General features: G+C 41.5%; 1 protein-coding gene across 1 annotated transcript in view; it reads left to right on the forward strand.

Annotated features, from left to right (window-relative positions):
* The window catches only part of LOC122096446 (aldehyde oxidase 2), a 92,805-nt gene that overhangs the window by 60,706 nt on the left and 14,004 nt on the right, over window positions 1-18,095 (forward strand). The window contains exons 29-35 of the mRNA XM_042667003.1: window positions 705-833; window positions 4,151-4,225; window positions 5,570-5,622; window positions 7,828-7,942; window positions 11,151-11,216; window positions 11,328-11,516; window positions 15,752-15,919. Coding sequence (XP_042522937.1) covers window positions 705-833; window positions 4,151-4,225; window positions 5,570-5,622; window positions 7,828-7,942; window positions 11,151-11,216; window positions 11,328-11,516; window positions 15,752-15,919 — 795 coding nt within the window. The remainder of the gene's footprint in view (window positions 1-704; window positions 834-4,150; window positions 4,226-5,569; window positions 5,623-7,827; window positions 7,943-11,150; window positions 11,217-11,327; window positions 11,517-15,751; window positions 15,920-18,095) is intronic.

Here is an 18,095-nt window from a genome sequence, read left to right on the forward strand (position 1 = left end):
CCTGGGCACTGTCCCTCACTCAGCTCTTCAGCTCACGGCTAGCACTCTACTACTTGAGCCACAGCAACACTTCCGGTTTTCTAGTGGTTTATTGGAGATAAGAGTTTCATAGTGTTTCCTGCACGAGCTGGCTTTGAACTGCAATCCTCAGATCTCAGCCTCCCAAGTAGCTAGGAGTACAGGCGTGAGCCACCAGCACCCAGTTTATTTCCATGTCTAATCCTTTAACTTGAACAGATTTAACTTTATGACACATATATTAGACATTAGGATACAAATTCATAACTTCTCTTTTTCTAGCCTTAATTCCTTCAGAGTACTGACCTCCCACATTCCATGTTTTTAAAGGATTCCTCATTTCAGGTGCCTTTGAACCTAATCCCCCTCCTTGCTCCTAGTCCTTCACATATGATCCATCCTGACCAGTTCTAAACCCCACTGGCTGCAGGAAAATGCACGTGGTCACACAAAACCAATCAGGGCCTGAGTTTAAGCCCCAGGACTGGCCAAAAAAAAAAAAAAAAAAGCCAGTATGAAACTCTACTAAAAAGTTATATTTGAGGTCTACAAAGCCTAAACCTTTTAATGGTTTAAATGATTTCACAGATGTAATAATTAAAATAGTCATCTTAGTATTAAGAGAAATAATGACTTCAATTGTCACAGAAGTTTTTGCTAGACTTGGAATGTATCTTTTCCCATAGGTGGCCAGCCGTGAATTAAAACTACCCATGTCCTATATGCACATCTGTGAAACAAGCACAGCCACGGTGCCCAATACAATTGCTACAGCAGCATCCATCGGCGCCGATGTCAATGGCAGAGCTGTGCAGGTGAGTTCTCCAGTCTGTCCTTCCCTACTGTCCCCCCATTTCTGGTATTCTGAGATGGATACAGGCATCCTAATTGCCTTCAGAGAAGTGGTCTGTTCCTGGAGATAACTAAAATGTCAGAAGAGTATTTGCTGTGGTGGATTTAACTGAGGTACCAGATGGACCCAGAATATAATGGCTCCAATACAACCACATGTTTGACCTAAAGGGAGTGTTTCCTCTGTCATTCAAACACTGGGATTGATGGGTGGCTCTAATTCATCCACATGTGGCTTTCCAAACAACATGAAGACGCCCAGGAGGAAGATCTCAGGCCAGATAGGGAAGTGAGACAAGTCACTTACCATTTAAAACACATTAGTAGATCCAGTGTGTTGAGGGGGAGGCTGTGGCAGTTAACAGCTGGGATTTGAACTCAGTGCCTGGACACTATCCTGTAGCTTCTTTGCTCAAATTTAACATGCTTTATTTACCACAACACCACTTCCTGCTTTTTTTTTTTTTTTTTTTGGTCATGGATTTTCCTGCCCACTGTGATTCTGAATCACCACCCCAGATCTCAGCCACCTGAGTGGTTAGGATTATAGGCATGAGCCACCACACCAAACAGCAGAGCTAATCTTAAGGGAGGTTGAACAACAGCTACTGTGGAATCAGGAGAGAATGGGCTTTAGTGAACGAGAAATCTCTGTTCCTAGGCAACTCAGAGGGAATTTTATACAAAGTATTACAAAACATGGCAGATTCCCCTGGAACAGCATGCCCTATGGGCAGGCAGACCCAATCCTAGAGCAGTAGAGATAGTGGTACAATTACACTGTTGTCATCACTGGCTTTCTACCAGAGTAGACAAGCGCTTTCCTTCATACTTACTTCCTAATTAATACTTTTTAAAAGTACTCAATTTTTATGACTTTATGGTCCTTAAGTCAAATATCTGAAAATATCTACTGCATTTGTCTTGTTTCTATTACAAGCTATTCCTTCTTTCCATTGGGACAGTGAGGAGAAGCATATTTTCCCAGGACACTGTGTGGATGCCACCAAGAAGAAAAACATTAGACCTAGTGTCCTATACATGCAAGGCCAGTGCTCTTCCACTTGAGCCATTCCCAAAGCCCTCTAATTTGTATTTTGTTCTAACTTTTCGTGAAGTTGGCTTAGAAATGTAATTCTTCTGCCTCTAACTCTTGAGTAGATTAAAGATGTGTATCATCATGCCCAGAAAGATAAACTGCTTTTAAATTAATCTTAACTAGTTGACACCTTTTAAGAGCCAACAAATAGAGACTGTTTTTGTGCAAAACAAATGCGGGAAAAACTTCAAATTTATGAGATCGTCTCTGGGTAAGTCCAAACACAAGAGAGGCACAGTTCAGTAACTATGGACATTTATTAGTAAAATTAGGTGTCAGTACCTCTCCTAGGGTGTCAAGTATTAGGCTTTTGTTTAAAGATCAGAAACTTTGTGTGCCTAGATTTTTTTGGTCTAGTTGTGGGGCCTGAACTCTGGGCCTGGGCGCTGTCCCTCAGCTCTTCAGCTCAAGGCTAGCGCTCTACCACTTGAGCCACGGTGCCACTTCTGGCTTTTTTCTTTTTGCTTATGTGGTGCTGAGGAATCGAACCCAGGGCCTCAGGCATGCAAGGCAAGCGCTCTGCCACTGAGCCACCTTCCCAGCCCGCACCTAGATTATTATAAAACAAATTTTCTTATTTTCTTATTAGGAACCCAAAGCCAAGCTGTCGATGTAGTGTATGAGAGAGAATGGATAAACAGATGGAGGAAGAGATAGAGTGAATGTTTCATATCCAGGGGGGTATGGAGTGCCATTGTTACAGCCTAGAAAGCACAACTTTTAATAGAAATGGAAAGTTCCATTCATTTTCATGGCTGGAAAATGCCAAAAGAAGCATAGTTCAGAGATGGATAAGGAAAAGAAGGAATTAAGCCAGTACTGGTAGCTCACACCTGTAATCCTAGCTACTCAAGACTGGTATCTGAGGAACATGGTCTGAAGCCAACCTGGGCAGGAAAGTCTGTGAGACTCTTATTCCAATTAACCACTAAAAAGCCAGAAGTAGAGGTTGTAGCTCAAGTGGTAGAATGCCAACCTTGAACATAAAGAGCTCAGGGACAGCACTTAAGCCCTAAGTTCAAGCCCCAGGACTGGCACCAAAAAAAAAAATCAAAATGGTGAGACATTGGGACTAGGAAGGTGGCTCAGTGGTATTGTGTTTGCCTTGCATGCATGAGGCCCTGGATTCCATTCCTCAGCACCACATAAACAGAAAAAGCCGGAAGTGGTGCTATAGCTCAAGTGGTAGAGTGCTAGCCTTGAGCTGAAGAGCTGAGGGACAGCACTCAGGCCCAGAGTTCAAGCCCCATGACTAACAACAACAACAAAAAAAACCGAAATGGTGAGACAAACGACAAAGGGGGAACCTATGCAAAAGCAAGACAATATGTTGGAAATGATCTGTACAACTTCGGGGGAAGGGGAATGGAGAGGAAGGAAAAAGGGAGAAAAGTGAGGGAAGAGGTAACAAGTTATACAAGAAATGTACTTATTACCTTACTTACATAACTGTAACCCCTCTGTACATCAGTATATCACCTTGACAATAAAATTTTTTAAAAAAAGAAAGGAGAGGAGAGGATTAAAGTCTTGAAACATTACACACACACAAAATGTCCAAAAGTAGAAACACAGCTCAACAATATTTTCAAAGGAAGTGAACCAGGAAGTTGGGGGAAACTGAGTCCTGAGTGGAAAGAAAGAGCAAGCAGAAGAAAGGCAGAAAGAAGGCAGAGACTCGGCAGACCAGAACAGGCTTTGATCATGGCTGCAGAGGGACTCCATGCAATACCCAGCAGGGCCAGGGAGACAGAGAGATGGGGAGGGCGGTAAGTTTTTATACATTCTAGGGTGAGACTCTTCTTTGGAGTTACTTTGTCCTGTCCTGTTGGGGATTTATTGTCTGCACTATGATGTTCAACAGGTTTTATGGTAGCGATATCCTGATGCCGGCAGTCCTGCATTTGCAAGTCAGGGATGAAGTTTTCCTGAGAACCAGGAGGGTTCTCAGGCAGAGGGTGGGCCATTGAAGAACATGGCATTATGAGAACAAAATGGGTTCCCATCAGGGGTGAGCCCTCCTAACCACTGGGGGCCTGTATTATTCTCAAGGGCAGGAACTGTATTATCTCTGTGTTCCCAACTATCAGGAACAGGTACCCCATAAGCACAGGGAATATACTTTCACACAAATGCTAATCACTAAGATCTTTTCTAATGTATATTTTCCATGTCTTCAAGAATGCTTGTCAGATCCTATTGAAACGCCTTGAGCCCATCATTAAGAAAAATCCAGAAGGTATATGGGAAGACTGGGTAAGTATTAGATTCCTCTGCATTTATTGCTACGAATGGAGAAACAGTCTAAGCCAGTGCTGAGAGAGCACAGTGGCAGTGCCAGACGCCCTGCAACATTGTCAGCGTGATATAGCATCCTTCTCCCACACTTGGAGAAGTTCCCCAGCTGAGTAGATTTCTGTGAGAGGATAGGATAGGTTGAAAAGGCTACTGTAGGACTTAAACCATATATGGATGGAGAGAAATTAGGGGTAACTGGGAAGAGGAAGGGACATCTATGAAGAATACTCAGGCTTCTCCTCTTTGCTGAAGGACAAAAAAGAAAAAAGGAAAAGACTGGTCCTTTTTAATCCACTCAAAGACACTGTGCTCAATAAACAATGATGGACAGTTTCACAGATAATTTTATCTTGTATTTCTTGTTAGTCTCTTCTATTCCCAATCAGAAATTTGGGTAAATGTTTTAAATGTTGGAGAAAACATGACATTGTTTTAATTTTTTGTTTGTTTTTTTAAGAAGATATAATGGCTGATTATGTAAGTTGTATTTATTTATTGTATAAACTTGGTCCATTAAGATACTTTTTAACTACCTTATAAGCAATTGTTGGGTAAACTGGATACTGTAGAAAATTCTTTTCCCTCAGGATAGTAAAGATAGGTCAGTTAAGTTGGTGATGCCTGTCTATTAGCCATTTATGCATCATTAATAAAATTGCAGGAAAGAGCAAAATAAAAAATGGATGCTTTCAGTAGAGAAGAAAAAAACTGAAAGGCCTAGTTGCTATTGAATGTAACTTAACCTAACACAACAATACCCTACATCTTTTTCATTCTCTCACATACATGCTCTTACTAGAGTTTTAACACTTAGAAATGTATCTTCACAAATATTTTGAGTTTACCCTCTATGCCATGGATATACAGAAGGATCCTATGAGTACTTTGTTCCATCCAGACTTCCAAACCCCATCAGAAAGAAATTTTCAGGAATGGGAATGTGGCTTAGTGGCAGAGTGCTTGCCTCGCATGAAGCCCTGGGTTCAATTCCTCAGTACTACATACACACAAAAAAAGATGGAAGTGGTGTTGTGGCTCAAGTGGTAGAGTGCTATCCTTGAGCAAAAGAAGCTCAGGGACAGTGCCAAGGCCCAGAGTCCAAGCCCAGGACTGGCAAGAAGGAAAAAAGGAGAAGGGAGAAGGAGAAGGGGAAGAGGAAGGAGAAGGAGAAGAAGAAGAGGAAGTTTTTTTTGGTGTTACAGCCACAGGGAAGAGATGCAATTCAGATACATAGAATAGTCTCATTTTTTACCTATCAAATGGTATACTTATCTCATTTTACTGAATATACTCATTCTACAGATAGAAGCAGCATTTGAACAAAGAATCAGTCTCTCTGCCACTGGATATTTCAGGTAAAAATTTAAACAAAACCTTGATTTAGCTGAAAAAAATGAAGCAATCTGTCTGTCATGGGCTTCCATTCTCATTTATACATAAGATTGTAAGCCAGGCATAGGTGGCTCACACCTATAATCCTAGCAACTCAGAGGCTAAGATTTGAGGATCACAGTTCAAAGTCAGTCCCAGCAGGAAAGTCCATGAGACTCTTATCTCCAAATAACCACCAGAAAACTATAAGTGGCGCTGTGGCTCGAAGTGGTACAGTGCCAGCCTTGAGTGAAAAAAACTCAGCGACAGCACCCAGACCCTGAGTACAGAGCCAAAACAACAACAACAAAAAGATTGTATTATACAATTGCTAGACTCTATTTTTGGCCAAAATTCTGTAATTTCACATAAGACTTTGAGATCTATATCTAGTTACACCTAAAGAAATAATAAATAATAACCAGGTACCAGTAGCTCGTGCCCGTATTCCTAGCTACTCAGGGGGCTGAGATCTGAAGATTGTGGTTTGAAGCCAGCCTGGGCAAAAGCTGTGAGACTCTCATCTCCAATTTGCTACAAAAAAGTCAGAAGTACAGCTGTGGCTCAAATGGTATAGCACTAGCCTTGAGCACAAAAAGCTCAAGGACAGTGAATGCCCAGACCCTGAGTTCAAGCCACAGGACCAATGCCAAAGAAAAGACCAAAAGAAATACTAAATAATAAAAAGTGATTCATATAAGGTACAAAATATTAAATCATTATTTATTATTTATTATAAGTAGTAAGAAGATCACTAGAACTGATTTGCACTCAAACAAATTTCCCTTTCTTATCAGAAGGTCATTTTTTAATTCCCTAGAAGGCAGGAGAAGGGGGCAGGGTGATACTCACTAATCATCTGTGCAGTACCTGTTGGTGAGGGAAATGGGGGAAAAGGTTCAGCAAATTTATGTTAATTAAATAAAGCAAACAGAAGAATTGATTGTCAAAATCTTTTTTTTTTTGGGGGGGGGGGGGGGTCCGGTCGTGGGGCCTGAACTCTGGGCCTGGGTGCTGTCCCTCAGCTCTTCAGCTCAAGGCTAGCGCTCTACCACTTGAGCCACAGCGCCACTTCTGGCTTTTTTTTTCTTTTTGCTTATGTGGTGCTGAGGAATCGAACCCAGGGCCTCAGGCATGCAAAGCAAGCGCTCTGCCACTGAGCCATCTTCCCAGCTCCTGATTGTCAAAATCTTTAATAAAATAAATCACCAGACTACCCATGAACAAACAGAAGGAAATGTTCTTCTGGAAAAAAAAAAAAAGAAAAAGAGTGAATAGCTAGGTGCTGGTGGCTCACACCTGTAATCCTTAGATACTCAGGAGGCTAAGATCTAATAATCTGGGTTAGAAGCCAACTCAGGCAGGACAGTCTGTGAGACTCTGATTAAGCATCAAAAAAGCTGGAAGAGGCTCAATTGGCCTTGAGCAAAAACAGCTTAGGAGCAGGGCCCAGGCCCTGGGTTCAAACTCTAGTACAGGGAAAAAAATAGAGTTAATTGCCCAACCCATTGCACATAATGAATTCCAAATGCCTGAGTTAATGTGCCCGAGAAAAACAATCCAATATTAAAAGTTTTTTTTTTTTTTTTCTGGTTGGTGGCAGTATTAGGGTTTAAACCCAGCTCATACCTGCTAGATTGGAGCTCTACCACTTGAGCCAGACCTCTAGCCCTATTATTTCAGAGATGGAACTCTAGTGAACTTTTCAGCTCAGGCTAGTCTTGAACTTTGATCCTTTACATATCAGCCTCCTCAGTAACTAGGATTATAGGCATGAGCCATGGATACAAATTCTTCTTTCACAGCTCCAAGTTTCATTGTTTAGGAGGGTAGATGGGAGTCCCTCTAGGAATACTGACCAAAATCAGCTGAGTTTCTCAGGGTGCAGAGAGCCAAGGCTCAATTAGCAGACTATCAAATGGAGATATGCTATGAGGCCTAGGCCTAAACAGTCCATTGGCTTCTTCTCTTTGATATCTTCCCTGCACAAGGAGTGTCCTCTTTAAAAACAGAGTCAAATAATAGCCTACCAGGTTGTAGATTCGAGTCAGCAATATCAATGAGTTAAGTCAGTTTAAATGAACATCCAATTACTGAAACACTATCATGAAACTTGCTCATGTCTAAGATGAATCAACCCTGTTTGTGTTATCTGCCACCAAGCTAAAGGACTTTCTTTCTTCTCTCAGAGGCTACAAGGCCTTCATGGATTGGGAGAAAGGGGAGGGAGACCCATTTCCATACTATGTCTATGGAGCTGCCTGTTCTGAGGTTGAAGTTGACTGTCTGACAGGTGCTCACAAGGTAAGTCAAATAATCAATGACAAACTGTACCTTAAAGTAACCCAATAACAAATAACAAGGGTTCCCTTAACCAGGTGCCAGTGGCTCACATGTATAATCACAGCAGAAAAGTCCATGAAGCCCTGATTTCAAACCCTAATACTGGCAAAAAAAGAAAGAAAGAAAGAAGGAAGGAAGGAAAGAAAGAAAGAAAGAAAGAAAGAAAGAAAGAAAGAAAGAAAGAAAGAAAGAAAGAAAGAAAGAAAGAAAGAAAGGAAGGAAGGAAGGAAGGAAGGAAGGAAGGAAGGAGGGAGGAGGTGGAGGAGGAGGAGAAGGAGAAGGAGAAGGAGAAGAAGAATTCCAAGAAATTTTCAGAGATCCAGCAATGTAGTGGTCAAAAAACAATTGCTCTTGATAGTCTAAATTTATTACACTTTTTTCACTCCATTTTATTTTAGATGACAAAATCACTTTGCGAAGTTTTACCCTGAAAAAAAAAAGTTCCATCCCTAAAGGAGATGAGGTCATTTAGCAAATAATCTTGAGCAAATGTTTCAACACACACAACAACATGTGCTTTCCCCAAGGTCAGTTACCCCAAGGGCACTTCTGACCTCTAAAGAAAAAGATTTCAGAGGAATAATAAAAGTTACTTTTTGTGCTTGCTATCTAAGCATCCAAGAAAGCAACTATCAAAGTCAGAGTCACATTTAATTCAAAGGTAACAACTTACATCATAAAAGATAAATCCATGGGGCTGGGAAGGTGGCTCAGTGGTAGAGCGCTTGCCTTGCATGCAAGAGGTCCTGGGTTCGATTCCTCAGCACCACATAAGCAAAAAGAAAAAAAGCCGGAAGTGGCGCTGTGGTTCAAGTGGTAGAGCACTAGCCTTGAGCCGAAGAGCTGAGGGACAGCGCCCAGGCCCAGAGTTCAGGCCCCACGACTGGATCCCCCCCCCCAAAAAAATAAATAAAATACAGAAGATAAATCCATGAATATACCCCAGATACCAATCTGGGAACATAGATCACAGAAGTCTTAACTATAATATATCACAACCAACATAAACTAAACTGTTAGCAAAGTTATGAGATGCACCAAGGACACATTTAAACTCCATACATGAATTAATGTTATCGTTAGCCCCTTTGTTCCCAAAGTAACAACAAATCTGTGTATAAGGCTTTACAAATACCAACGTGCAAATCATATCAAATGCTTTTTATTGTCCATGTTGGTTAACTTCCCTATCAGTTACATGAATAAGATTTTTAAAGTTACAGTGAATAGAGGGACCTACGCACACCAATTGCCCTCATGCCTCATTGAGATTTCTCCTTAGGATACATTAGATCATTTAAAGAGACAAGTTCATGGCAGATTGTTCATGTAATTATTTTAGAACTTTATTTTCTAATATTTGTGATACCATGGCACGCATAGATAATAGTACAGAATAATATGGTAGAAGACAAGCCTGCAGTCCCTGTCCCAGCCCTCTTGAAGGTTTTGGTGTCCCTGCACACTTAGAACCAGTTTAAGGCTCTTCTCCATATAGGAAGTTGTTTTCAGGCCCTCCACCAGTTCTGTTGCCAGACTTAGCAAACAAAAGCCCAGGCCAACTGTGTCCATTTGAATCCCAAATAAACAACATTGGAGACATTCTTATTTTATCTGTCAATTGTACCTAAAGGCTTGGGAATAAATAAAAGAAGCAAATAGCAAAGAGAAAGGGTTTTTTCAGAATTTACAGTAGTGCCACAAAAGTTAAAATTTGGTTTATATGTAAAAGTTCAGTGATTTCAGTATGACTTTAATTAAAAAACAATTTATTCTTTGAAGAGGCAAACTTCTTTTAATTAAAGAGAAACTGAATATGGCTCAGTGGTGCCAGGTAGATGACATGCTTATTGCTGTTGACTATGGTTTCAAGAACTAAATCACTCAGCGTTAATGTAGAGCTGTCCTATCTTTCCACTGCTCAGCATCCATGGAGCAAAACATAGCAGGTTTCCATGGTAAAAGGAAATTCAAGACCCACTCAGAGCTGTCAGTAATCGCCTTTTTGTTGTTGTTGTGGGATTTGTACTCAGGGCCTGGATGCTCAAGGCTGAGCTCTACCACTTTGAGCCACAGTGCCACTTCTGGTTTCCTTGTGATAAATTAGAGATAATAGTCTCATGGACTTTCCTGCCTGGCTAGTATCCAACCATGAGGCTTGGATCTCAGCCTCCTGAATAGGTGAGGATTACAGGTGTGAGCCAACACACTGGCATAATCTCCTTTCTTATCCAAGCTGGTCTCAGTGCCTGAGGCAAAGTGAATTTCCAAAGGGAATCGCCAAATCTAAAAGGCTACTAGAAACAATGAGCCCAAATACTGAGTTTAAACCAGAATAAATCCTGCAAAACTGGGGCAGAAAGAAGGCAAAATGACAGTCGGTAGAAGCTTTCTTGCTTTCAAACAACCTAAATGCACACACCCTGTGCCAACACAGAAATGCCAGGTTATGATGCTGAGAAGGAAATAGATAGTAAAGTCAAAGTTGATCTCAACATTGGCCCTGGATACTTCCCAAGATCTTAAAAATCCCCAATCTCTTACATGCCACTCTGGCCATTTGACTTCCTCAATAAAATGGCAACAAGGTTATCTGTATTAGCCTGTCCTGAGGACCAAATGAGCTCATAAATTAGAAGAAGAAAGCTAGGTTGAGAATTGGAGGCACAACAAGGCTCAGTTATTTTCCAGGTGACTCACACACACACCCATATGTTTTGGACTTTGAAGTCACTTAATAGGAATCAAGACCGCGGGCTTAGAAGGTGGCTCAGTGGTAGACTGCTTGCGTTGCATGCATGAGGCTCTGGGTTTGATCCCTCAGCACCACATAAACAGAAAAAGCCAGAAGTGGCACTGTGGCTCAAGTGATAGAGTGCTAGCCTTGAGTTCATGCCCCATGACCAAAGGAAGGAAGGAAGGAAGGAAGGATATTCCTTTCGGGAATCAAAATCATGAATTCCAAAGATCATCCAGGGTCACTGATATTCGTGACACTCAATTTGAAGAGTTTAGCAAATGTTTTACCAGTTCTAATGTTGCTAGCACTCTGTGCAATGTTAAACCATCAAGCAGGAGTTCTGGAATATCTAGAGAGTCTTTGAATAAACCTTAAAAGAGTATTTGTTAAGTCAAGTTTTTATGGGGATGTTATTTTTATTTTGGGCAGAAAATCAGAACAGACATCGTCATGGATGCATGTTACAGCCTAAATCCAGCTATTGACATTGGGCAGGTAGGTGCTGGTCCACTGAGTGGATGCCCTTCTTAACAGTAGTTGCAGGATAGGTAAAGTTCTTCTTAAAAGAATATAATGTCACAAAAGCTCGCACTTATCCCTTTTCAGATAGAAGGTTCATTTATTCAGGGCATGGGCCTTTATACCACTGAAGAGCTGCAATATTCCCCAGAGGGTGTCCTCTACTCTAGGAGTCCAGATGAGTATAAAATTCCAACCATCACTGATGTCCCTGGGCAGTTCAACATCTCCTTGTTGCCATCATCTCAAACTCCACTAACCATTTATTCATCCAAGGTAAGTACCAACCTGCCACTATGTACAATATCACAGATTGGGTAGCATGGATAGTGGAAGTCCAAGAATAAAATAAAAGTAAACCTGGCCAGGCACTGCTGGCTCACTCCTATAATCCTAGCTACTCAGGAGGTTGAGATCTGAGGATCACCATTCAAAGCCAGCCTAGGCAGGAAAGTCCATGAGACTCTTACCTCCAATTAACCACTAGAAAATGGTAAAGTGGCTCTGTGGCTTAAGTGGTAGAGTGCTGGCCTTGAGCTAAAGCGCTTAGGGACAGCCCCAGGCCCAGAATGCAAGCCCCACAACCAAAAAAAAAAAGTAAACCCAGCTTCAGTGGCTCTTGCCCATAATCCTTTCAACTCTGGAAGCTGAGACGAGAGAGTTTCAGTTCAAAGACAGCTCAGGGAAGGAAAACCCATGAGACTCTTATATCCAATTAGCCAGCAAAAAGATGCAAATGGAGCTGTGGCTCAAATGGTAGAGAGCTAACCTTAAGCAATAAAGGTCAGTGACAGTCTAGGCCCTGAGTTCAAGCCCCAGGACTAGCCAGATAGATAGATAGATAGATAGATAGATAGATAGATAGATAGATAGATAGATAGATAGATAGATAGATAGATGTAAGTGATTATTCATACCAAAACACTTGGAGACAAATCACCTATGAAACACTAAGATTCACTAAAGATAAATGACCCATCCAATGGCAATCATGGATCAAAGATTTTAAGAAGCCAAGCACCAGTGGCTCATGCTGTAATGCTAGCTACTTAGGAGGCTGAGATCTGAGGATTACAGTTCAAAGCCAACCCCAGCAGAAAAGTCCTCATGAGACTCTGATCTCAAATTAGCCACTCAAAAACTGGAAGTCAAGCTGTGGCTCAAAGTGATAGAGTGCTAGCCTTGAGCAAAAAAGCTCAGGGACAGCACCCAGACCCTGAGTTCAAGCCCCACAACAGACAAAAAAAAAGATTTTATTAATATTATCTCTCACTGAAAAGTCTAATATTCATCAAAAACTTCACGAACTTTAAGAATATGACATTACTCAAGTATCAGTGGCTTATGCCTGTGGTCTTAGCGACTCAGGAGGCTGTGATCGGAGGAGTATCATGGTTTTAAGCTAGCCCAGGCAGACAAATCAATGAGACGCCTATCTCTAAGTAATCAGCAACAGGCTGGTAGTAGAATTGTGACTCAAGTAGTAAAGAGCCTGCCCTGCGTGGAAAAGCTAAGCGAGAGTATGAGACCTCAAGCCACAGGACTGGCTCATGTGCACACACATCTCACACACACACACACACACACACAATTAAGTGGGATTGAAGACCATACTACTAAAATCTCAGAAAGCCTTGGCAGTATTGACAGAAGCTCCTGCCCCAACATCATCATCCTACTGAGCCCCTTTGAGGGTCTCAGCGTACTCAGCCATACCAACAAACAGATCTACGAGGATATTCTTAGGAGAGGAATACAAAGACTCAATGCCTATATATTTCTGAACATATAAAATAATACTGTATTTATCCAAATGAACTCCATGAGATGGAAACAAGAAGGATTTTGTTGTTGTTGTTGTTGTCGTTTTTCTTCTTTTTTTTTAATTGTGAAAATACTGTACAGAGGGGTTACAATTACATGGGCAAGATAATGAGTACAATTCTTATCAAGCATTGTAGCCTCCTCCTTTGTTTCCCCTTCTCATCCCTTCCCATCCTCCTCCCGCCCTCCCACCCAATCCTCCCCCCCCCACACAAAGTTGTAAAGTTCGTTTTTGACATAACGATTTGTACATCTCATTGTTGCAATGGGTCCACCTGTATCCCTATTTCAATTATTTGTTTTTCCCTTCCCCTCCACAAATTATACCAACATCAAATACATTGAAAGCAGGGGTTATACTGTGGGGGAGGGACATACATAGCAACAAAGAAATAATCTTATAAATGTGTTAGAAACAATCGCATGAAAGAAAAAATAAACATTTGAATACATATCTTACAGTTCATTTCCCTAGCATCAACTTATCTGACCTTTTCTGCTTGACTCAGACATATACTAAACATTGTAAATAAGGGAAACCATAGGACCTATGTTACAGGAAGGTTTTTTTAAAAGAGAAAAAAAGAAACAGATCTAGAACAGTAGATCTCTACCTGGGATGTGGGTAATTTGTTTGGTAATGTGCCAGAATATTTGGCAATATTAAGAGTTAAAATTTTTTTACTACTAGTAGTCAGAGGTCAGGGATACAGTTAACCACCTTCAACATGCAAGGCCACCCCCTACAACAGAGAACTATCTGGTCCCAAATGTGAGTAGTGTCAGGAAACAGACTCCAGCCAACCCTTAATATGCCAACATAATGAAATTGCAAATTAAATGTCAACATTGTTTAATTTACATTGGTTAAGACAGTATCCTCAGAATATTATCTTCATCTAGGGGCTGGGAAGGTGGCTCAGTGGTAGAGTGCTTGCCTTGCATGCCTGAGGCCCTGGGTTCGATTCCCCAGCACCACATAAGCAAAAAGAAAAAAGCCGGAAGTGGCGCTGTGGCTCAAGTGGTAGAGCACTAGCCTTGAGCTGAAGAGCTGAGGGACAGCACCCAGGCCCAGAGTTCAGGCCCCATGACCAGACCCAAAAAAAAAAAAGAATATTATCTTCATCTAAATTTGAGAAGCTGAGTACTTTTTCTTGCTAAGAGTAAACTGCTGAAGCAGAAGCAGAAGCAGAAGGAGGAGGAGGAGGAGGAAGAAGAAGAGGAGGAAGACACATTCATCTGAAGGAATTTTCATTATTTCCAAACTGGATCCCATATTTAGTGTAGGAACTTCACCAGGGTATATGGCAATGAAGCCAGTGTAACTCTGAAAGGGAAGACAATCAACAAGGTGATTCTGGTTGGACTCAAAAATCCCTCAGGTTGGAAGGAAGGAGCAAAAGACAGCCCAGAGCCCCAGACAGAGCCACTTTCAGGACACCAGGAGTTACAGGGCAGCCAAGACACTTGAGTTTCTGTGTTTGTGGCCAGCCACAGAGGATCCCCCAGTACCACGTGGTTTGCCAATCATTCCATAGAATGTACTGTGTAGTGCTAATGGAGCCCTTCTAGGTATCAGGCATACTGCTAAGTGCTCTGTACTTCCTGATCCTAACAGCCTTTAATTGCCATTGCCTACATTCCACTGCAGAGGAATAGAGGCTCAGAGAGGTAACCCCACTTACCAGGGCACCCAGGGATTATGGACTGGAGCCAGATTTGGTTCAAGGGTTACAAATTGGTGCCCCAATGGCAAAATCTTGCCTGAAGATATATCTATGACATACATGGGTTTTGTTTTTCAAATCAGGAGAAAACAAAACAAAAATAGAGATTTTTACATTAAAATATAAAAACCTAAAATGTTTTGTAAAAAAAGGATGATCTGCTGATGTTGGTTGCATTCTTGGAAGACAACAGTTGGCTAGAAGAAAGAGCAACCGCCCTCTCTAGATTAACATGGGGAGGGGGTAACCTCTATGTCACCTGAGTCCCTGCTACTCCTGATTGTCCTCATCTATGCACATCACTCACTTGTATTGTCTGCCTGTTGCTTGCATATGAGGCTTACAAAATGTTTAAGTCCATCCTTTTCCCTCTAGAATACCCTTTTAGATTCTGAGTAAGTCATTTTTCTCTGCTTATAAGGTTGGCTTAGTTCAATCTACTGAATATCCTTTACTGAGCAGGCTACCCTCTCATTACTACACAAAGACACAAATATACATGTGTGTACATGTAGGTGCACACACACATACACACATAAAACCTTTCCCATAGAAAAAATGTAACCCATACAAGACTGAAGATCTGGGAAGTTCAGATGATGCTGGGATTTATTATCACTCAAATACCTGCCAAGTGAAGTTTGTGTGTGTGTGTGTGTGTGTGTGTGTGTGTGTGTCTGTGTGTGTCTGTGTGTGTCTGTGTGTGTCTGTGTCTGTCAGTCTGTCTGACTGTCTGTCTGTCATTGTGGTTTAAACTCAGTGTTATTTGCTCATAACTGGCACTCTACTACTTGAGCCACAGCTCCACTTCTAGATATTGGATTATTAAGAGTACCCTAACTTTATGCAGTCACCAAATAGTAATTGAGAACCAAATATGCCAGGAGCTGAGAATACAATGGTCCTTTAGTAGATTACAGTCTATGTAGAAACTGCTGTAACAAACCTACTTTCTTGTAGGGCCTTGGAGAGTCTGGGATGTTCCTGGGGTCATCTGTGTTCTTTGCCATTGCTGATGCTGTAGCTGCAGCCCGCAGACAAAGAGACATAACTGAAGACTTCACAGTCAAGAGCCCAGCAACACCAGAGTGGGTTCGAATGGCCTGCGCAGACTGGTTCACAGAAATGGTATGGAATTACTATTTCCCTACAAGGTGACTTTTCTCTTTCCTGCTTCTCAGATCTCTTGGGTAAGGTTATGATTTAATCTGTATCTAAGTATAGAATTAGACTAATCAATTAGGCTAATCAAATTTTAAAGGGATAAAACCTCATAACTACACCTTGTATAGATGTAGTAGTTACAACTTTTTAAAAAACATTTCCTCATATGCCATTTAATTTGACCATCTCAGTTACCCTAAAATAAAATAATTTATTCATGCTTTAAAAATTAATAGACAGGGCTGGGAAGGTGGCTCAGTGGTAGAGCGCTTGCCTTGCATGCATGAGGCCCTGGGTTTGATTTCTCAGCACCACATAAGCAAAAAGAAAAAAGCCGGAAGTGGCGCTGTGGCTCAAGTGGTAGAGCACTAGCCTTAAGCTGAAGAGCTGAGGGACAGTGCCCAGGCCCAGAGTTCAGGCCCCATGACCGGACCCAAAAAAAAAAAAATTAATAGACAAACCAGACAAGGTGGTATACACCTGTAATCCCAGAACTAGAAAGACAGAAATAGGAGAATGGGGAGCTGGGAAGGTGGCTCAGTGGTAGAGTGCCTGCCTTGAATGCATGAGGCCCTGGGTTCAATTCCTCAGCACCATACAAGCAGAAAAAAGCCAGAAGTAGCACTGTGGCTCAAGTGGTAAGGTGCTATCCTTGAGCTGAAGAGCTGAGGGCCAGCGCCTGGGCCAGAGTTTAGCCCCACAACCAACAAAAAAGAAAAAGAAAAAAAGAGAGAGAGAGAGAAAGAAAAGAAAAAAGAAATAGGAGAATGGAGAGTTCACAGCCAGCTTGAACTACACAGCATAAGACCTTGCATAAAATAAATAAATAAATTGGAAAGTAAATAAATTGGAACAAGTTACTGATTTTCCCAAACTGCTACAAGTATTCCGACTCCTAAATAAAAACAAACAAAAAATAAGCCTCATATTAGGCAAATATATTTAATAATCTCACTTTTCCTGCTCCTTATGAAAACAATACAGAGAGTCTGCCCATTATTTTTAATTTAATTTAGAAATGGTATCTCATTAGCAGGTCCTTGTTTCCTTCCACAGTCCTTTTTTTTTGGGGGGGGGGGTCCGGTCATGGGGCCTGAACTCTGGGCCTGGGCACTGTCCCTCAGCTCTTCAGCTCAAGGCTAGAGCTCTACCACTTGAGCCACAGCGCCACTTCCGGCTTTTTTCTTTTTGCTTTGGTGGTGCTGAAGAATCGAACCCAGGGCCTCATGCATGCAAGGCAAGCGCTCTACCACTGAGCCACCTTCCCAGCCCCACACAGTCCATTTTATAATATGTCTATGCTTGGGAGATAGCACTAGGAAGTTATCTGCTCAGACCACCCATGCCAATCCTAAACCTGCTGACTGGTAAGCAGCATTGAAGAGGTCATTGTGTTCATGCTTTGCTAACTTTCTAAAAGCATCTTAATTTAAATAAGAGCAGCTAAGCTGAATATGGTTGTTCATACCTATAACCCTAGCTACTCAGGAAAAGAAGATAGGATCACAGTTTAAAGCCAACCCTGAGCAAACAAAATTCTTGTGAATACATCTCAATGAATATAAAACTGGGCATAGTAGTGGTTGCCTGACTTCTCCTCTGCAGGATTCCAGGACTACAAGATGCTATTCTAAAAATAACTACAACAGCCGGGCACCAGTGGCTCATGCCTATAATCCTAGCTACTCTGGAGGCTGAGACCTGAGGATCACATTTCAAAGCCAGCCCAGGCCACAAAGTCTATGAGACTCTTATCTCCAATTAACCAAAAACTGGAAGTAGCACTGTGGTGGTAAAACTATAGCCTTGAGCAAAAATTAGCTCAGAGACAGCGCCCAGGCCCTGAGTTCAAGCTCCATGACCAACTAAAAACAAAAAACCTAAACTTAAAACTAAAAAAATCTGGAGGTGTAGCTTAAGTGGTAAAAGTGTGTTACCTAGCAAGCATGAGACCCACCTCCCCAGCCAGTAATGCCAATAATAATAACAGCAACAATAATAATACTAATAGCAGCTAGCATTGACCAAATACCTACTGAACATTTTACAGATATTTCTCATTAGTCATTACTATAACACTATCAGATAATTACTATTGTTAATACTCGGGAAACTAAAGTGCAATAAGATCACATAGCTA

This window comes from Dipodomys spectabilis, unplaced genomic scaffold, assembly GCF_019054845.1.
Source record: "Dipodomys spectabilis isolate Male_0828 unplaced genomic scaffold, ASM1905484v1 ptg000373l, whole genome shotgun sequence".
NCBI classification, from domain to species: Eukaryota; Metazoa; Chordata; class Mammalia; order Rodentia; family Heteromyidae; genus Dipodomys; species Dipodomys spectabilis.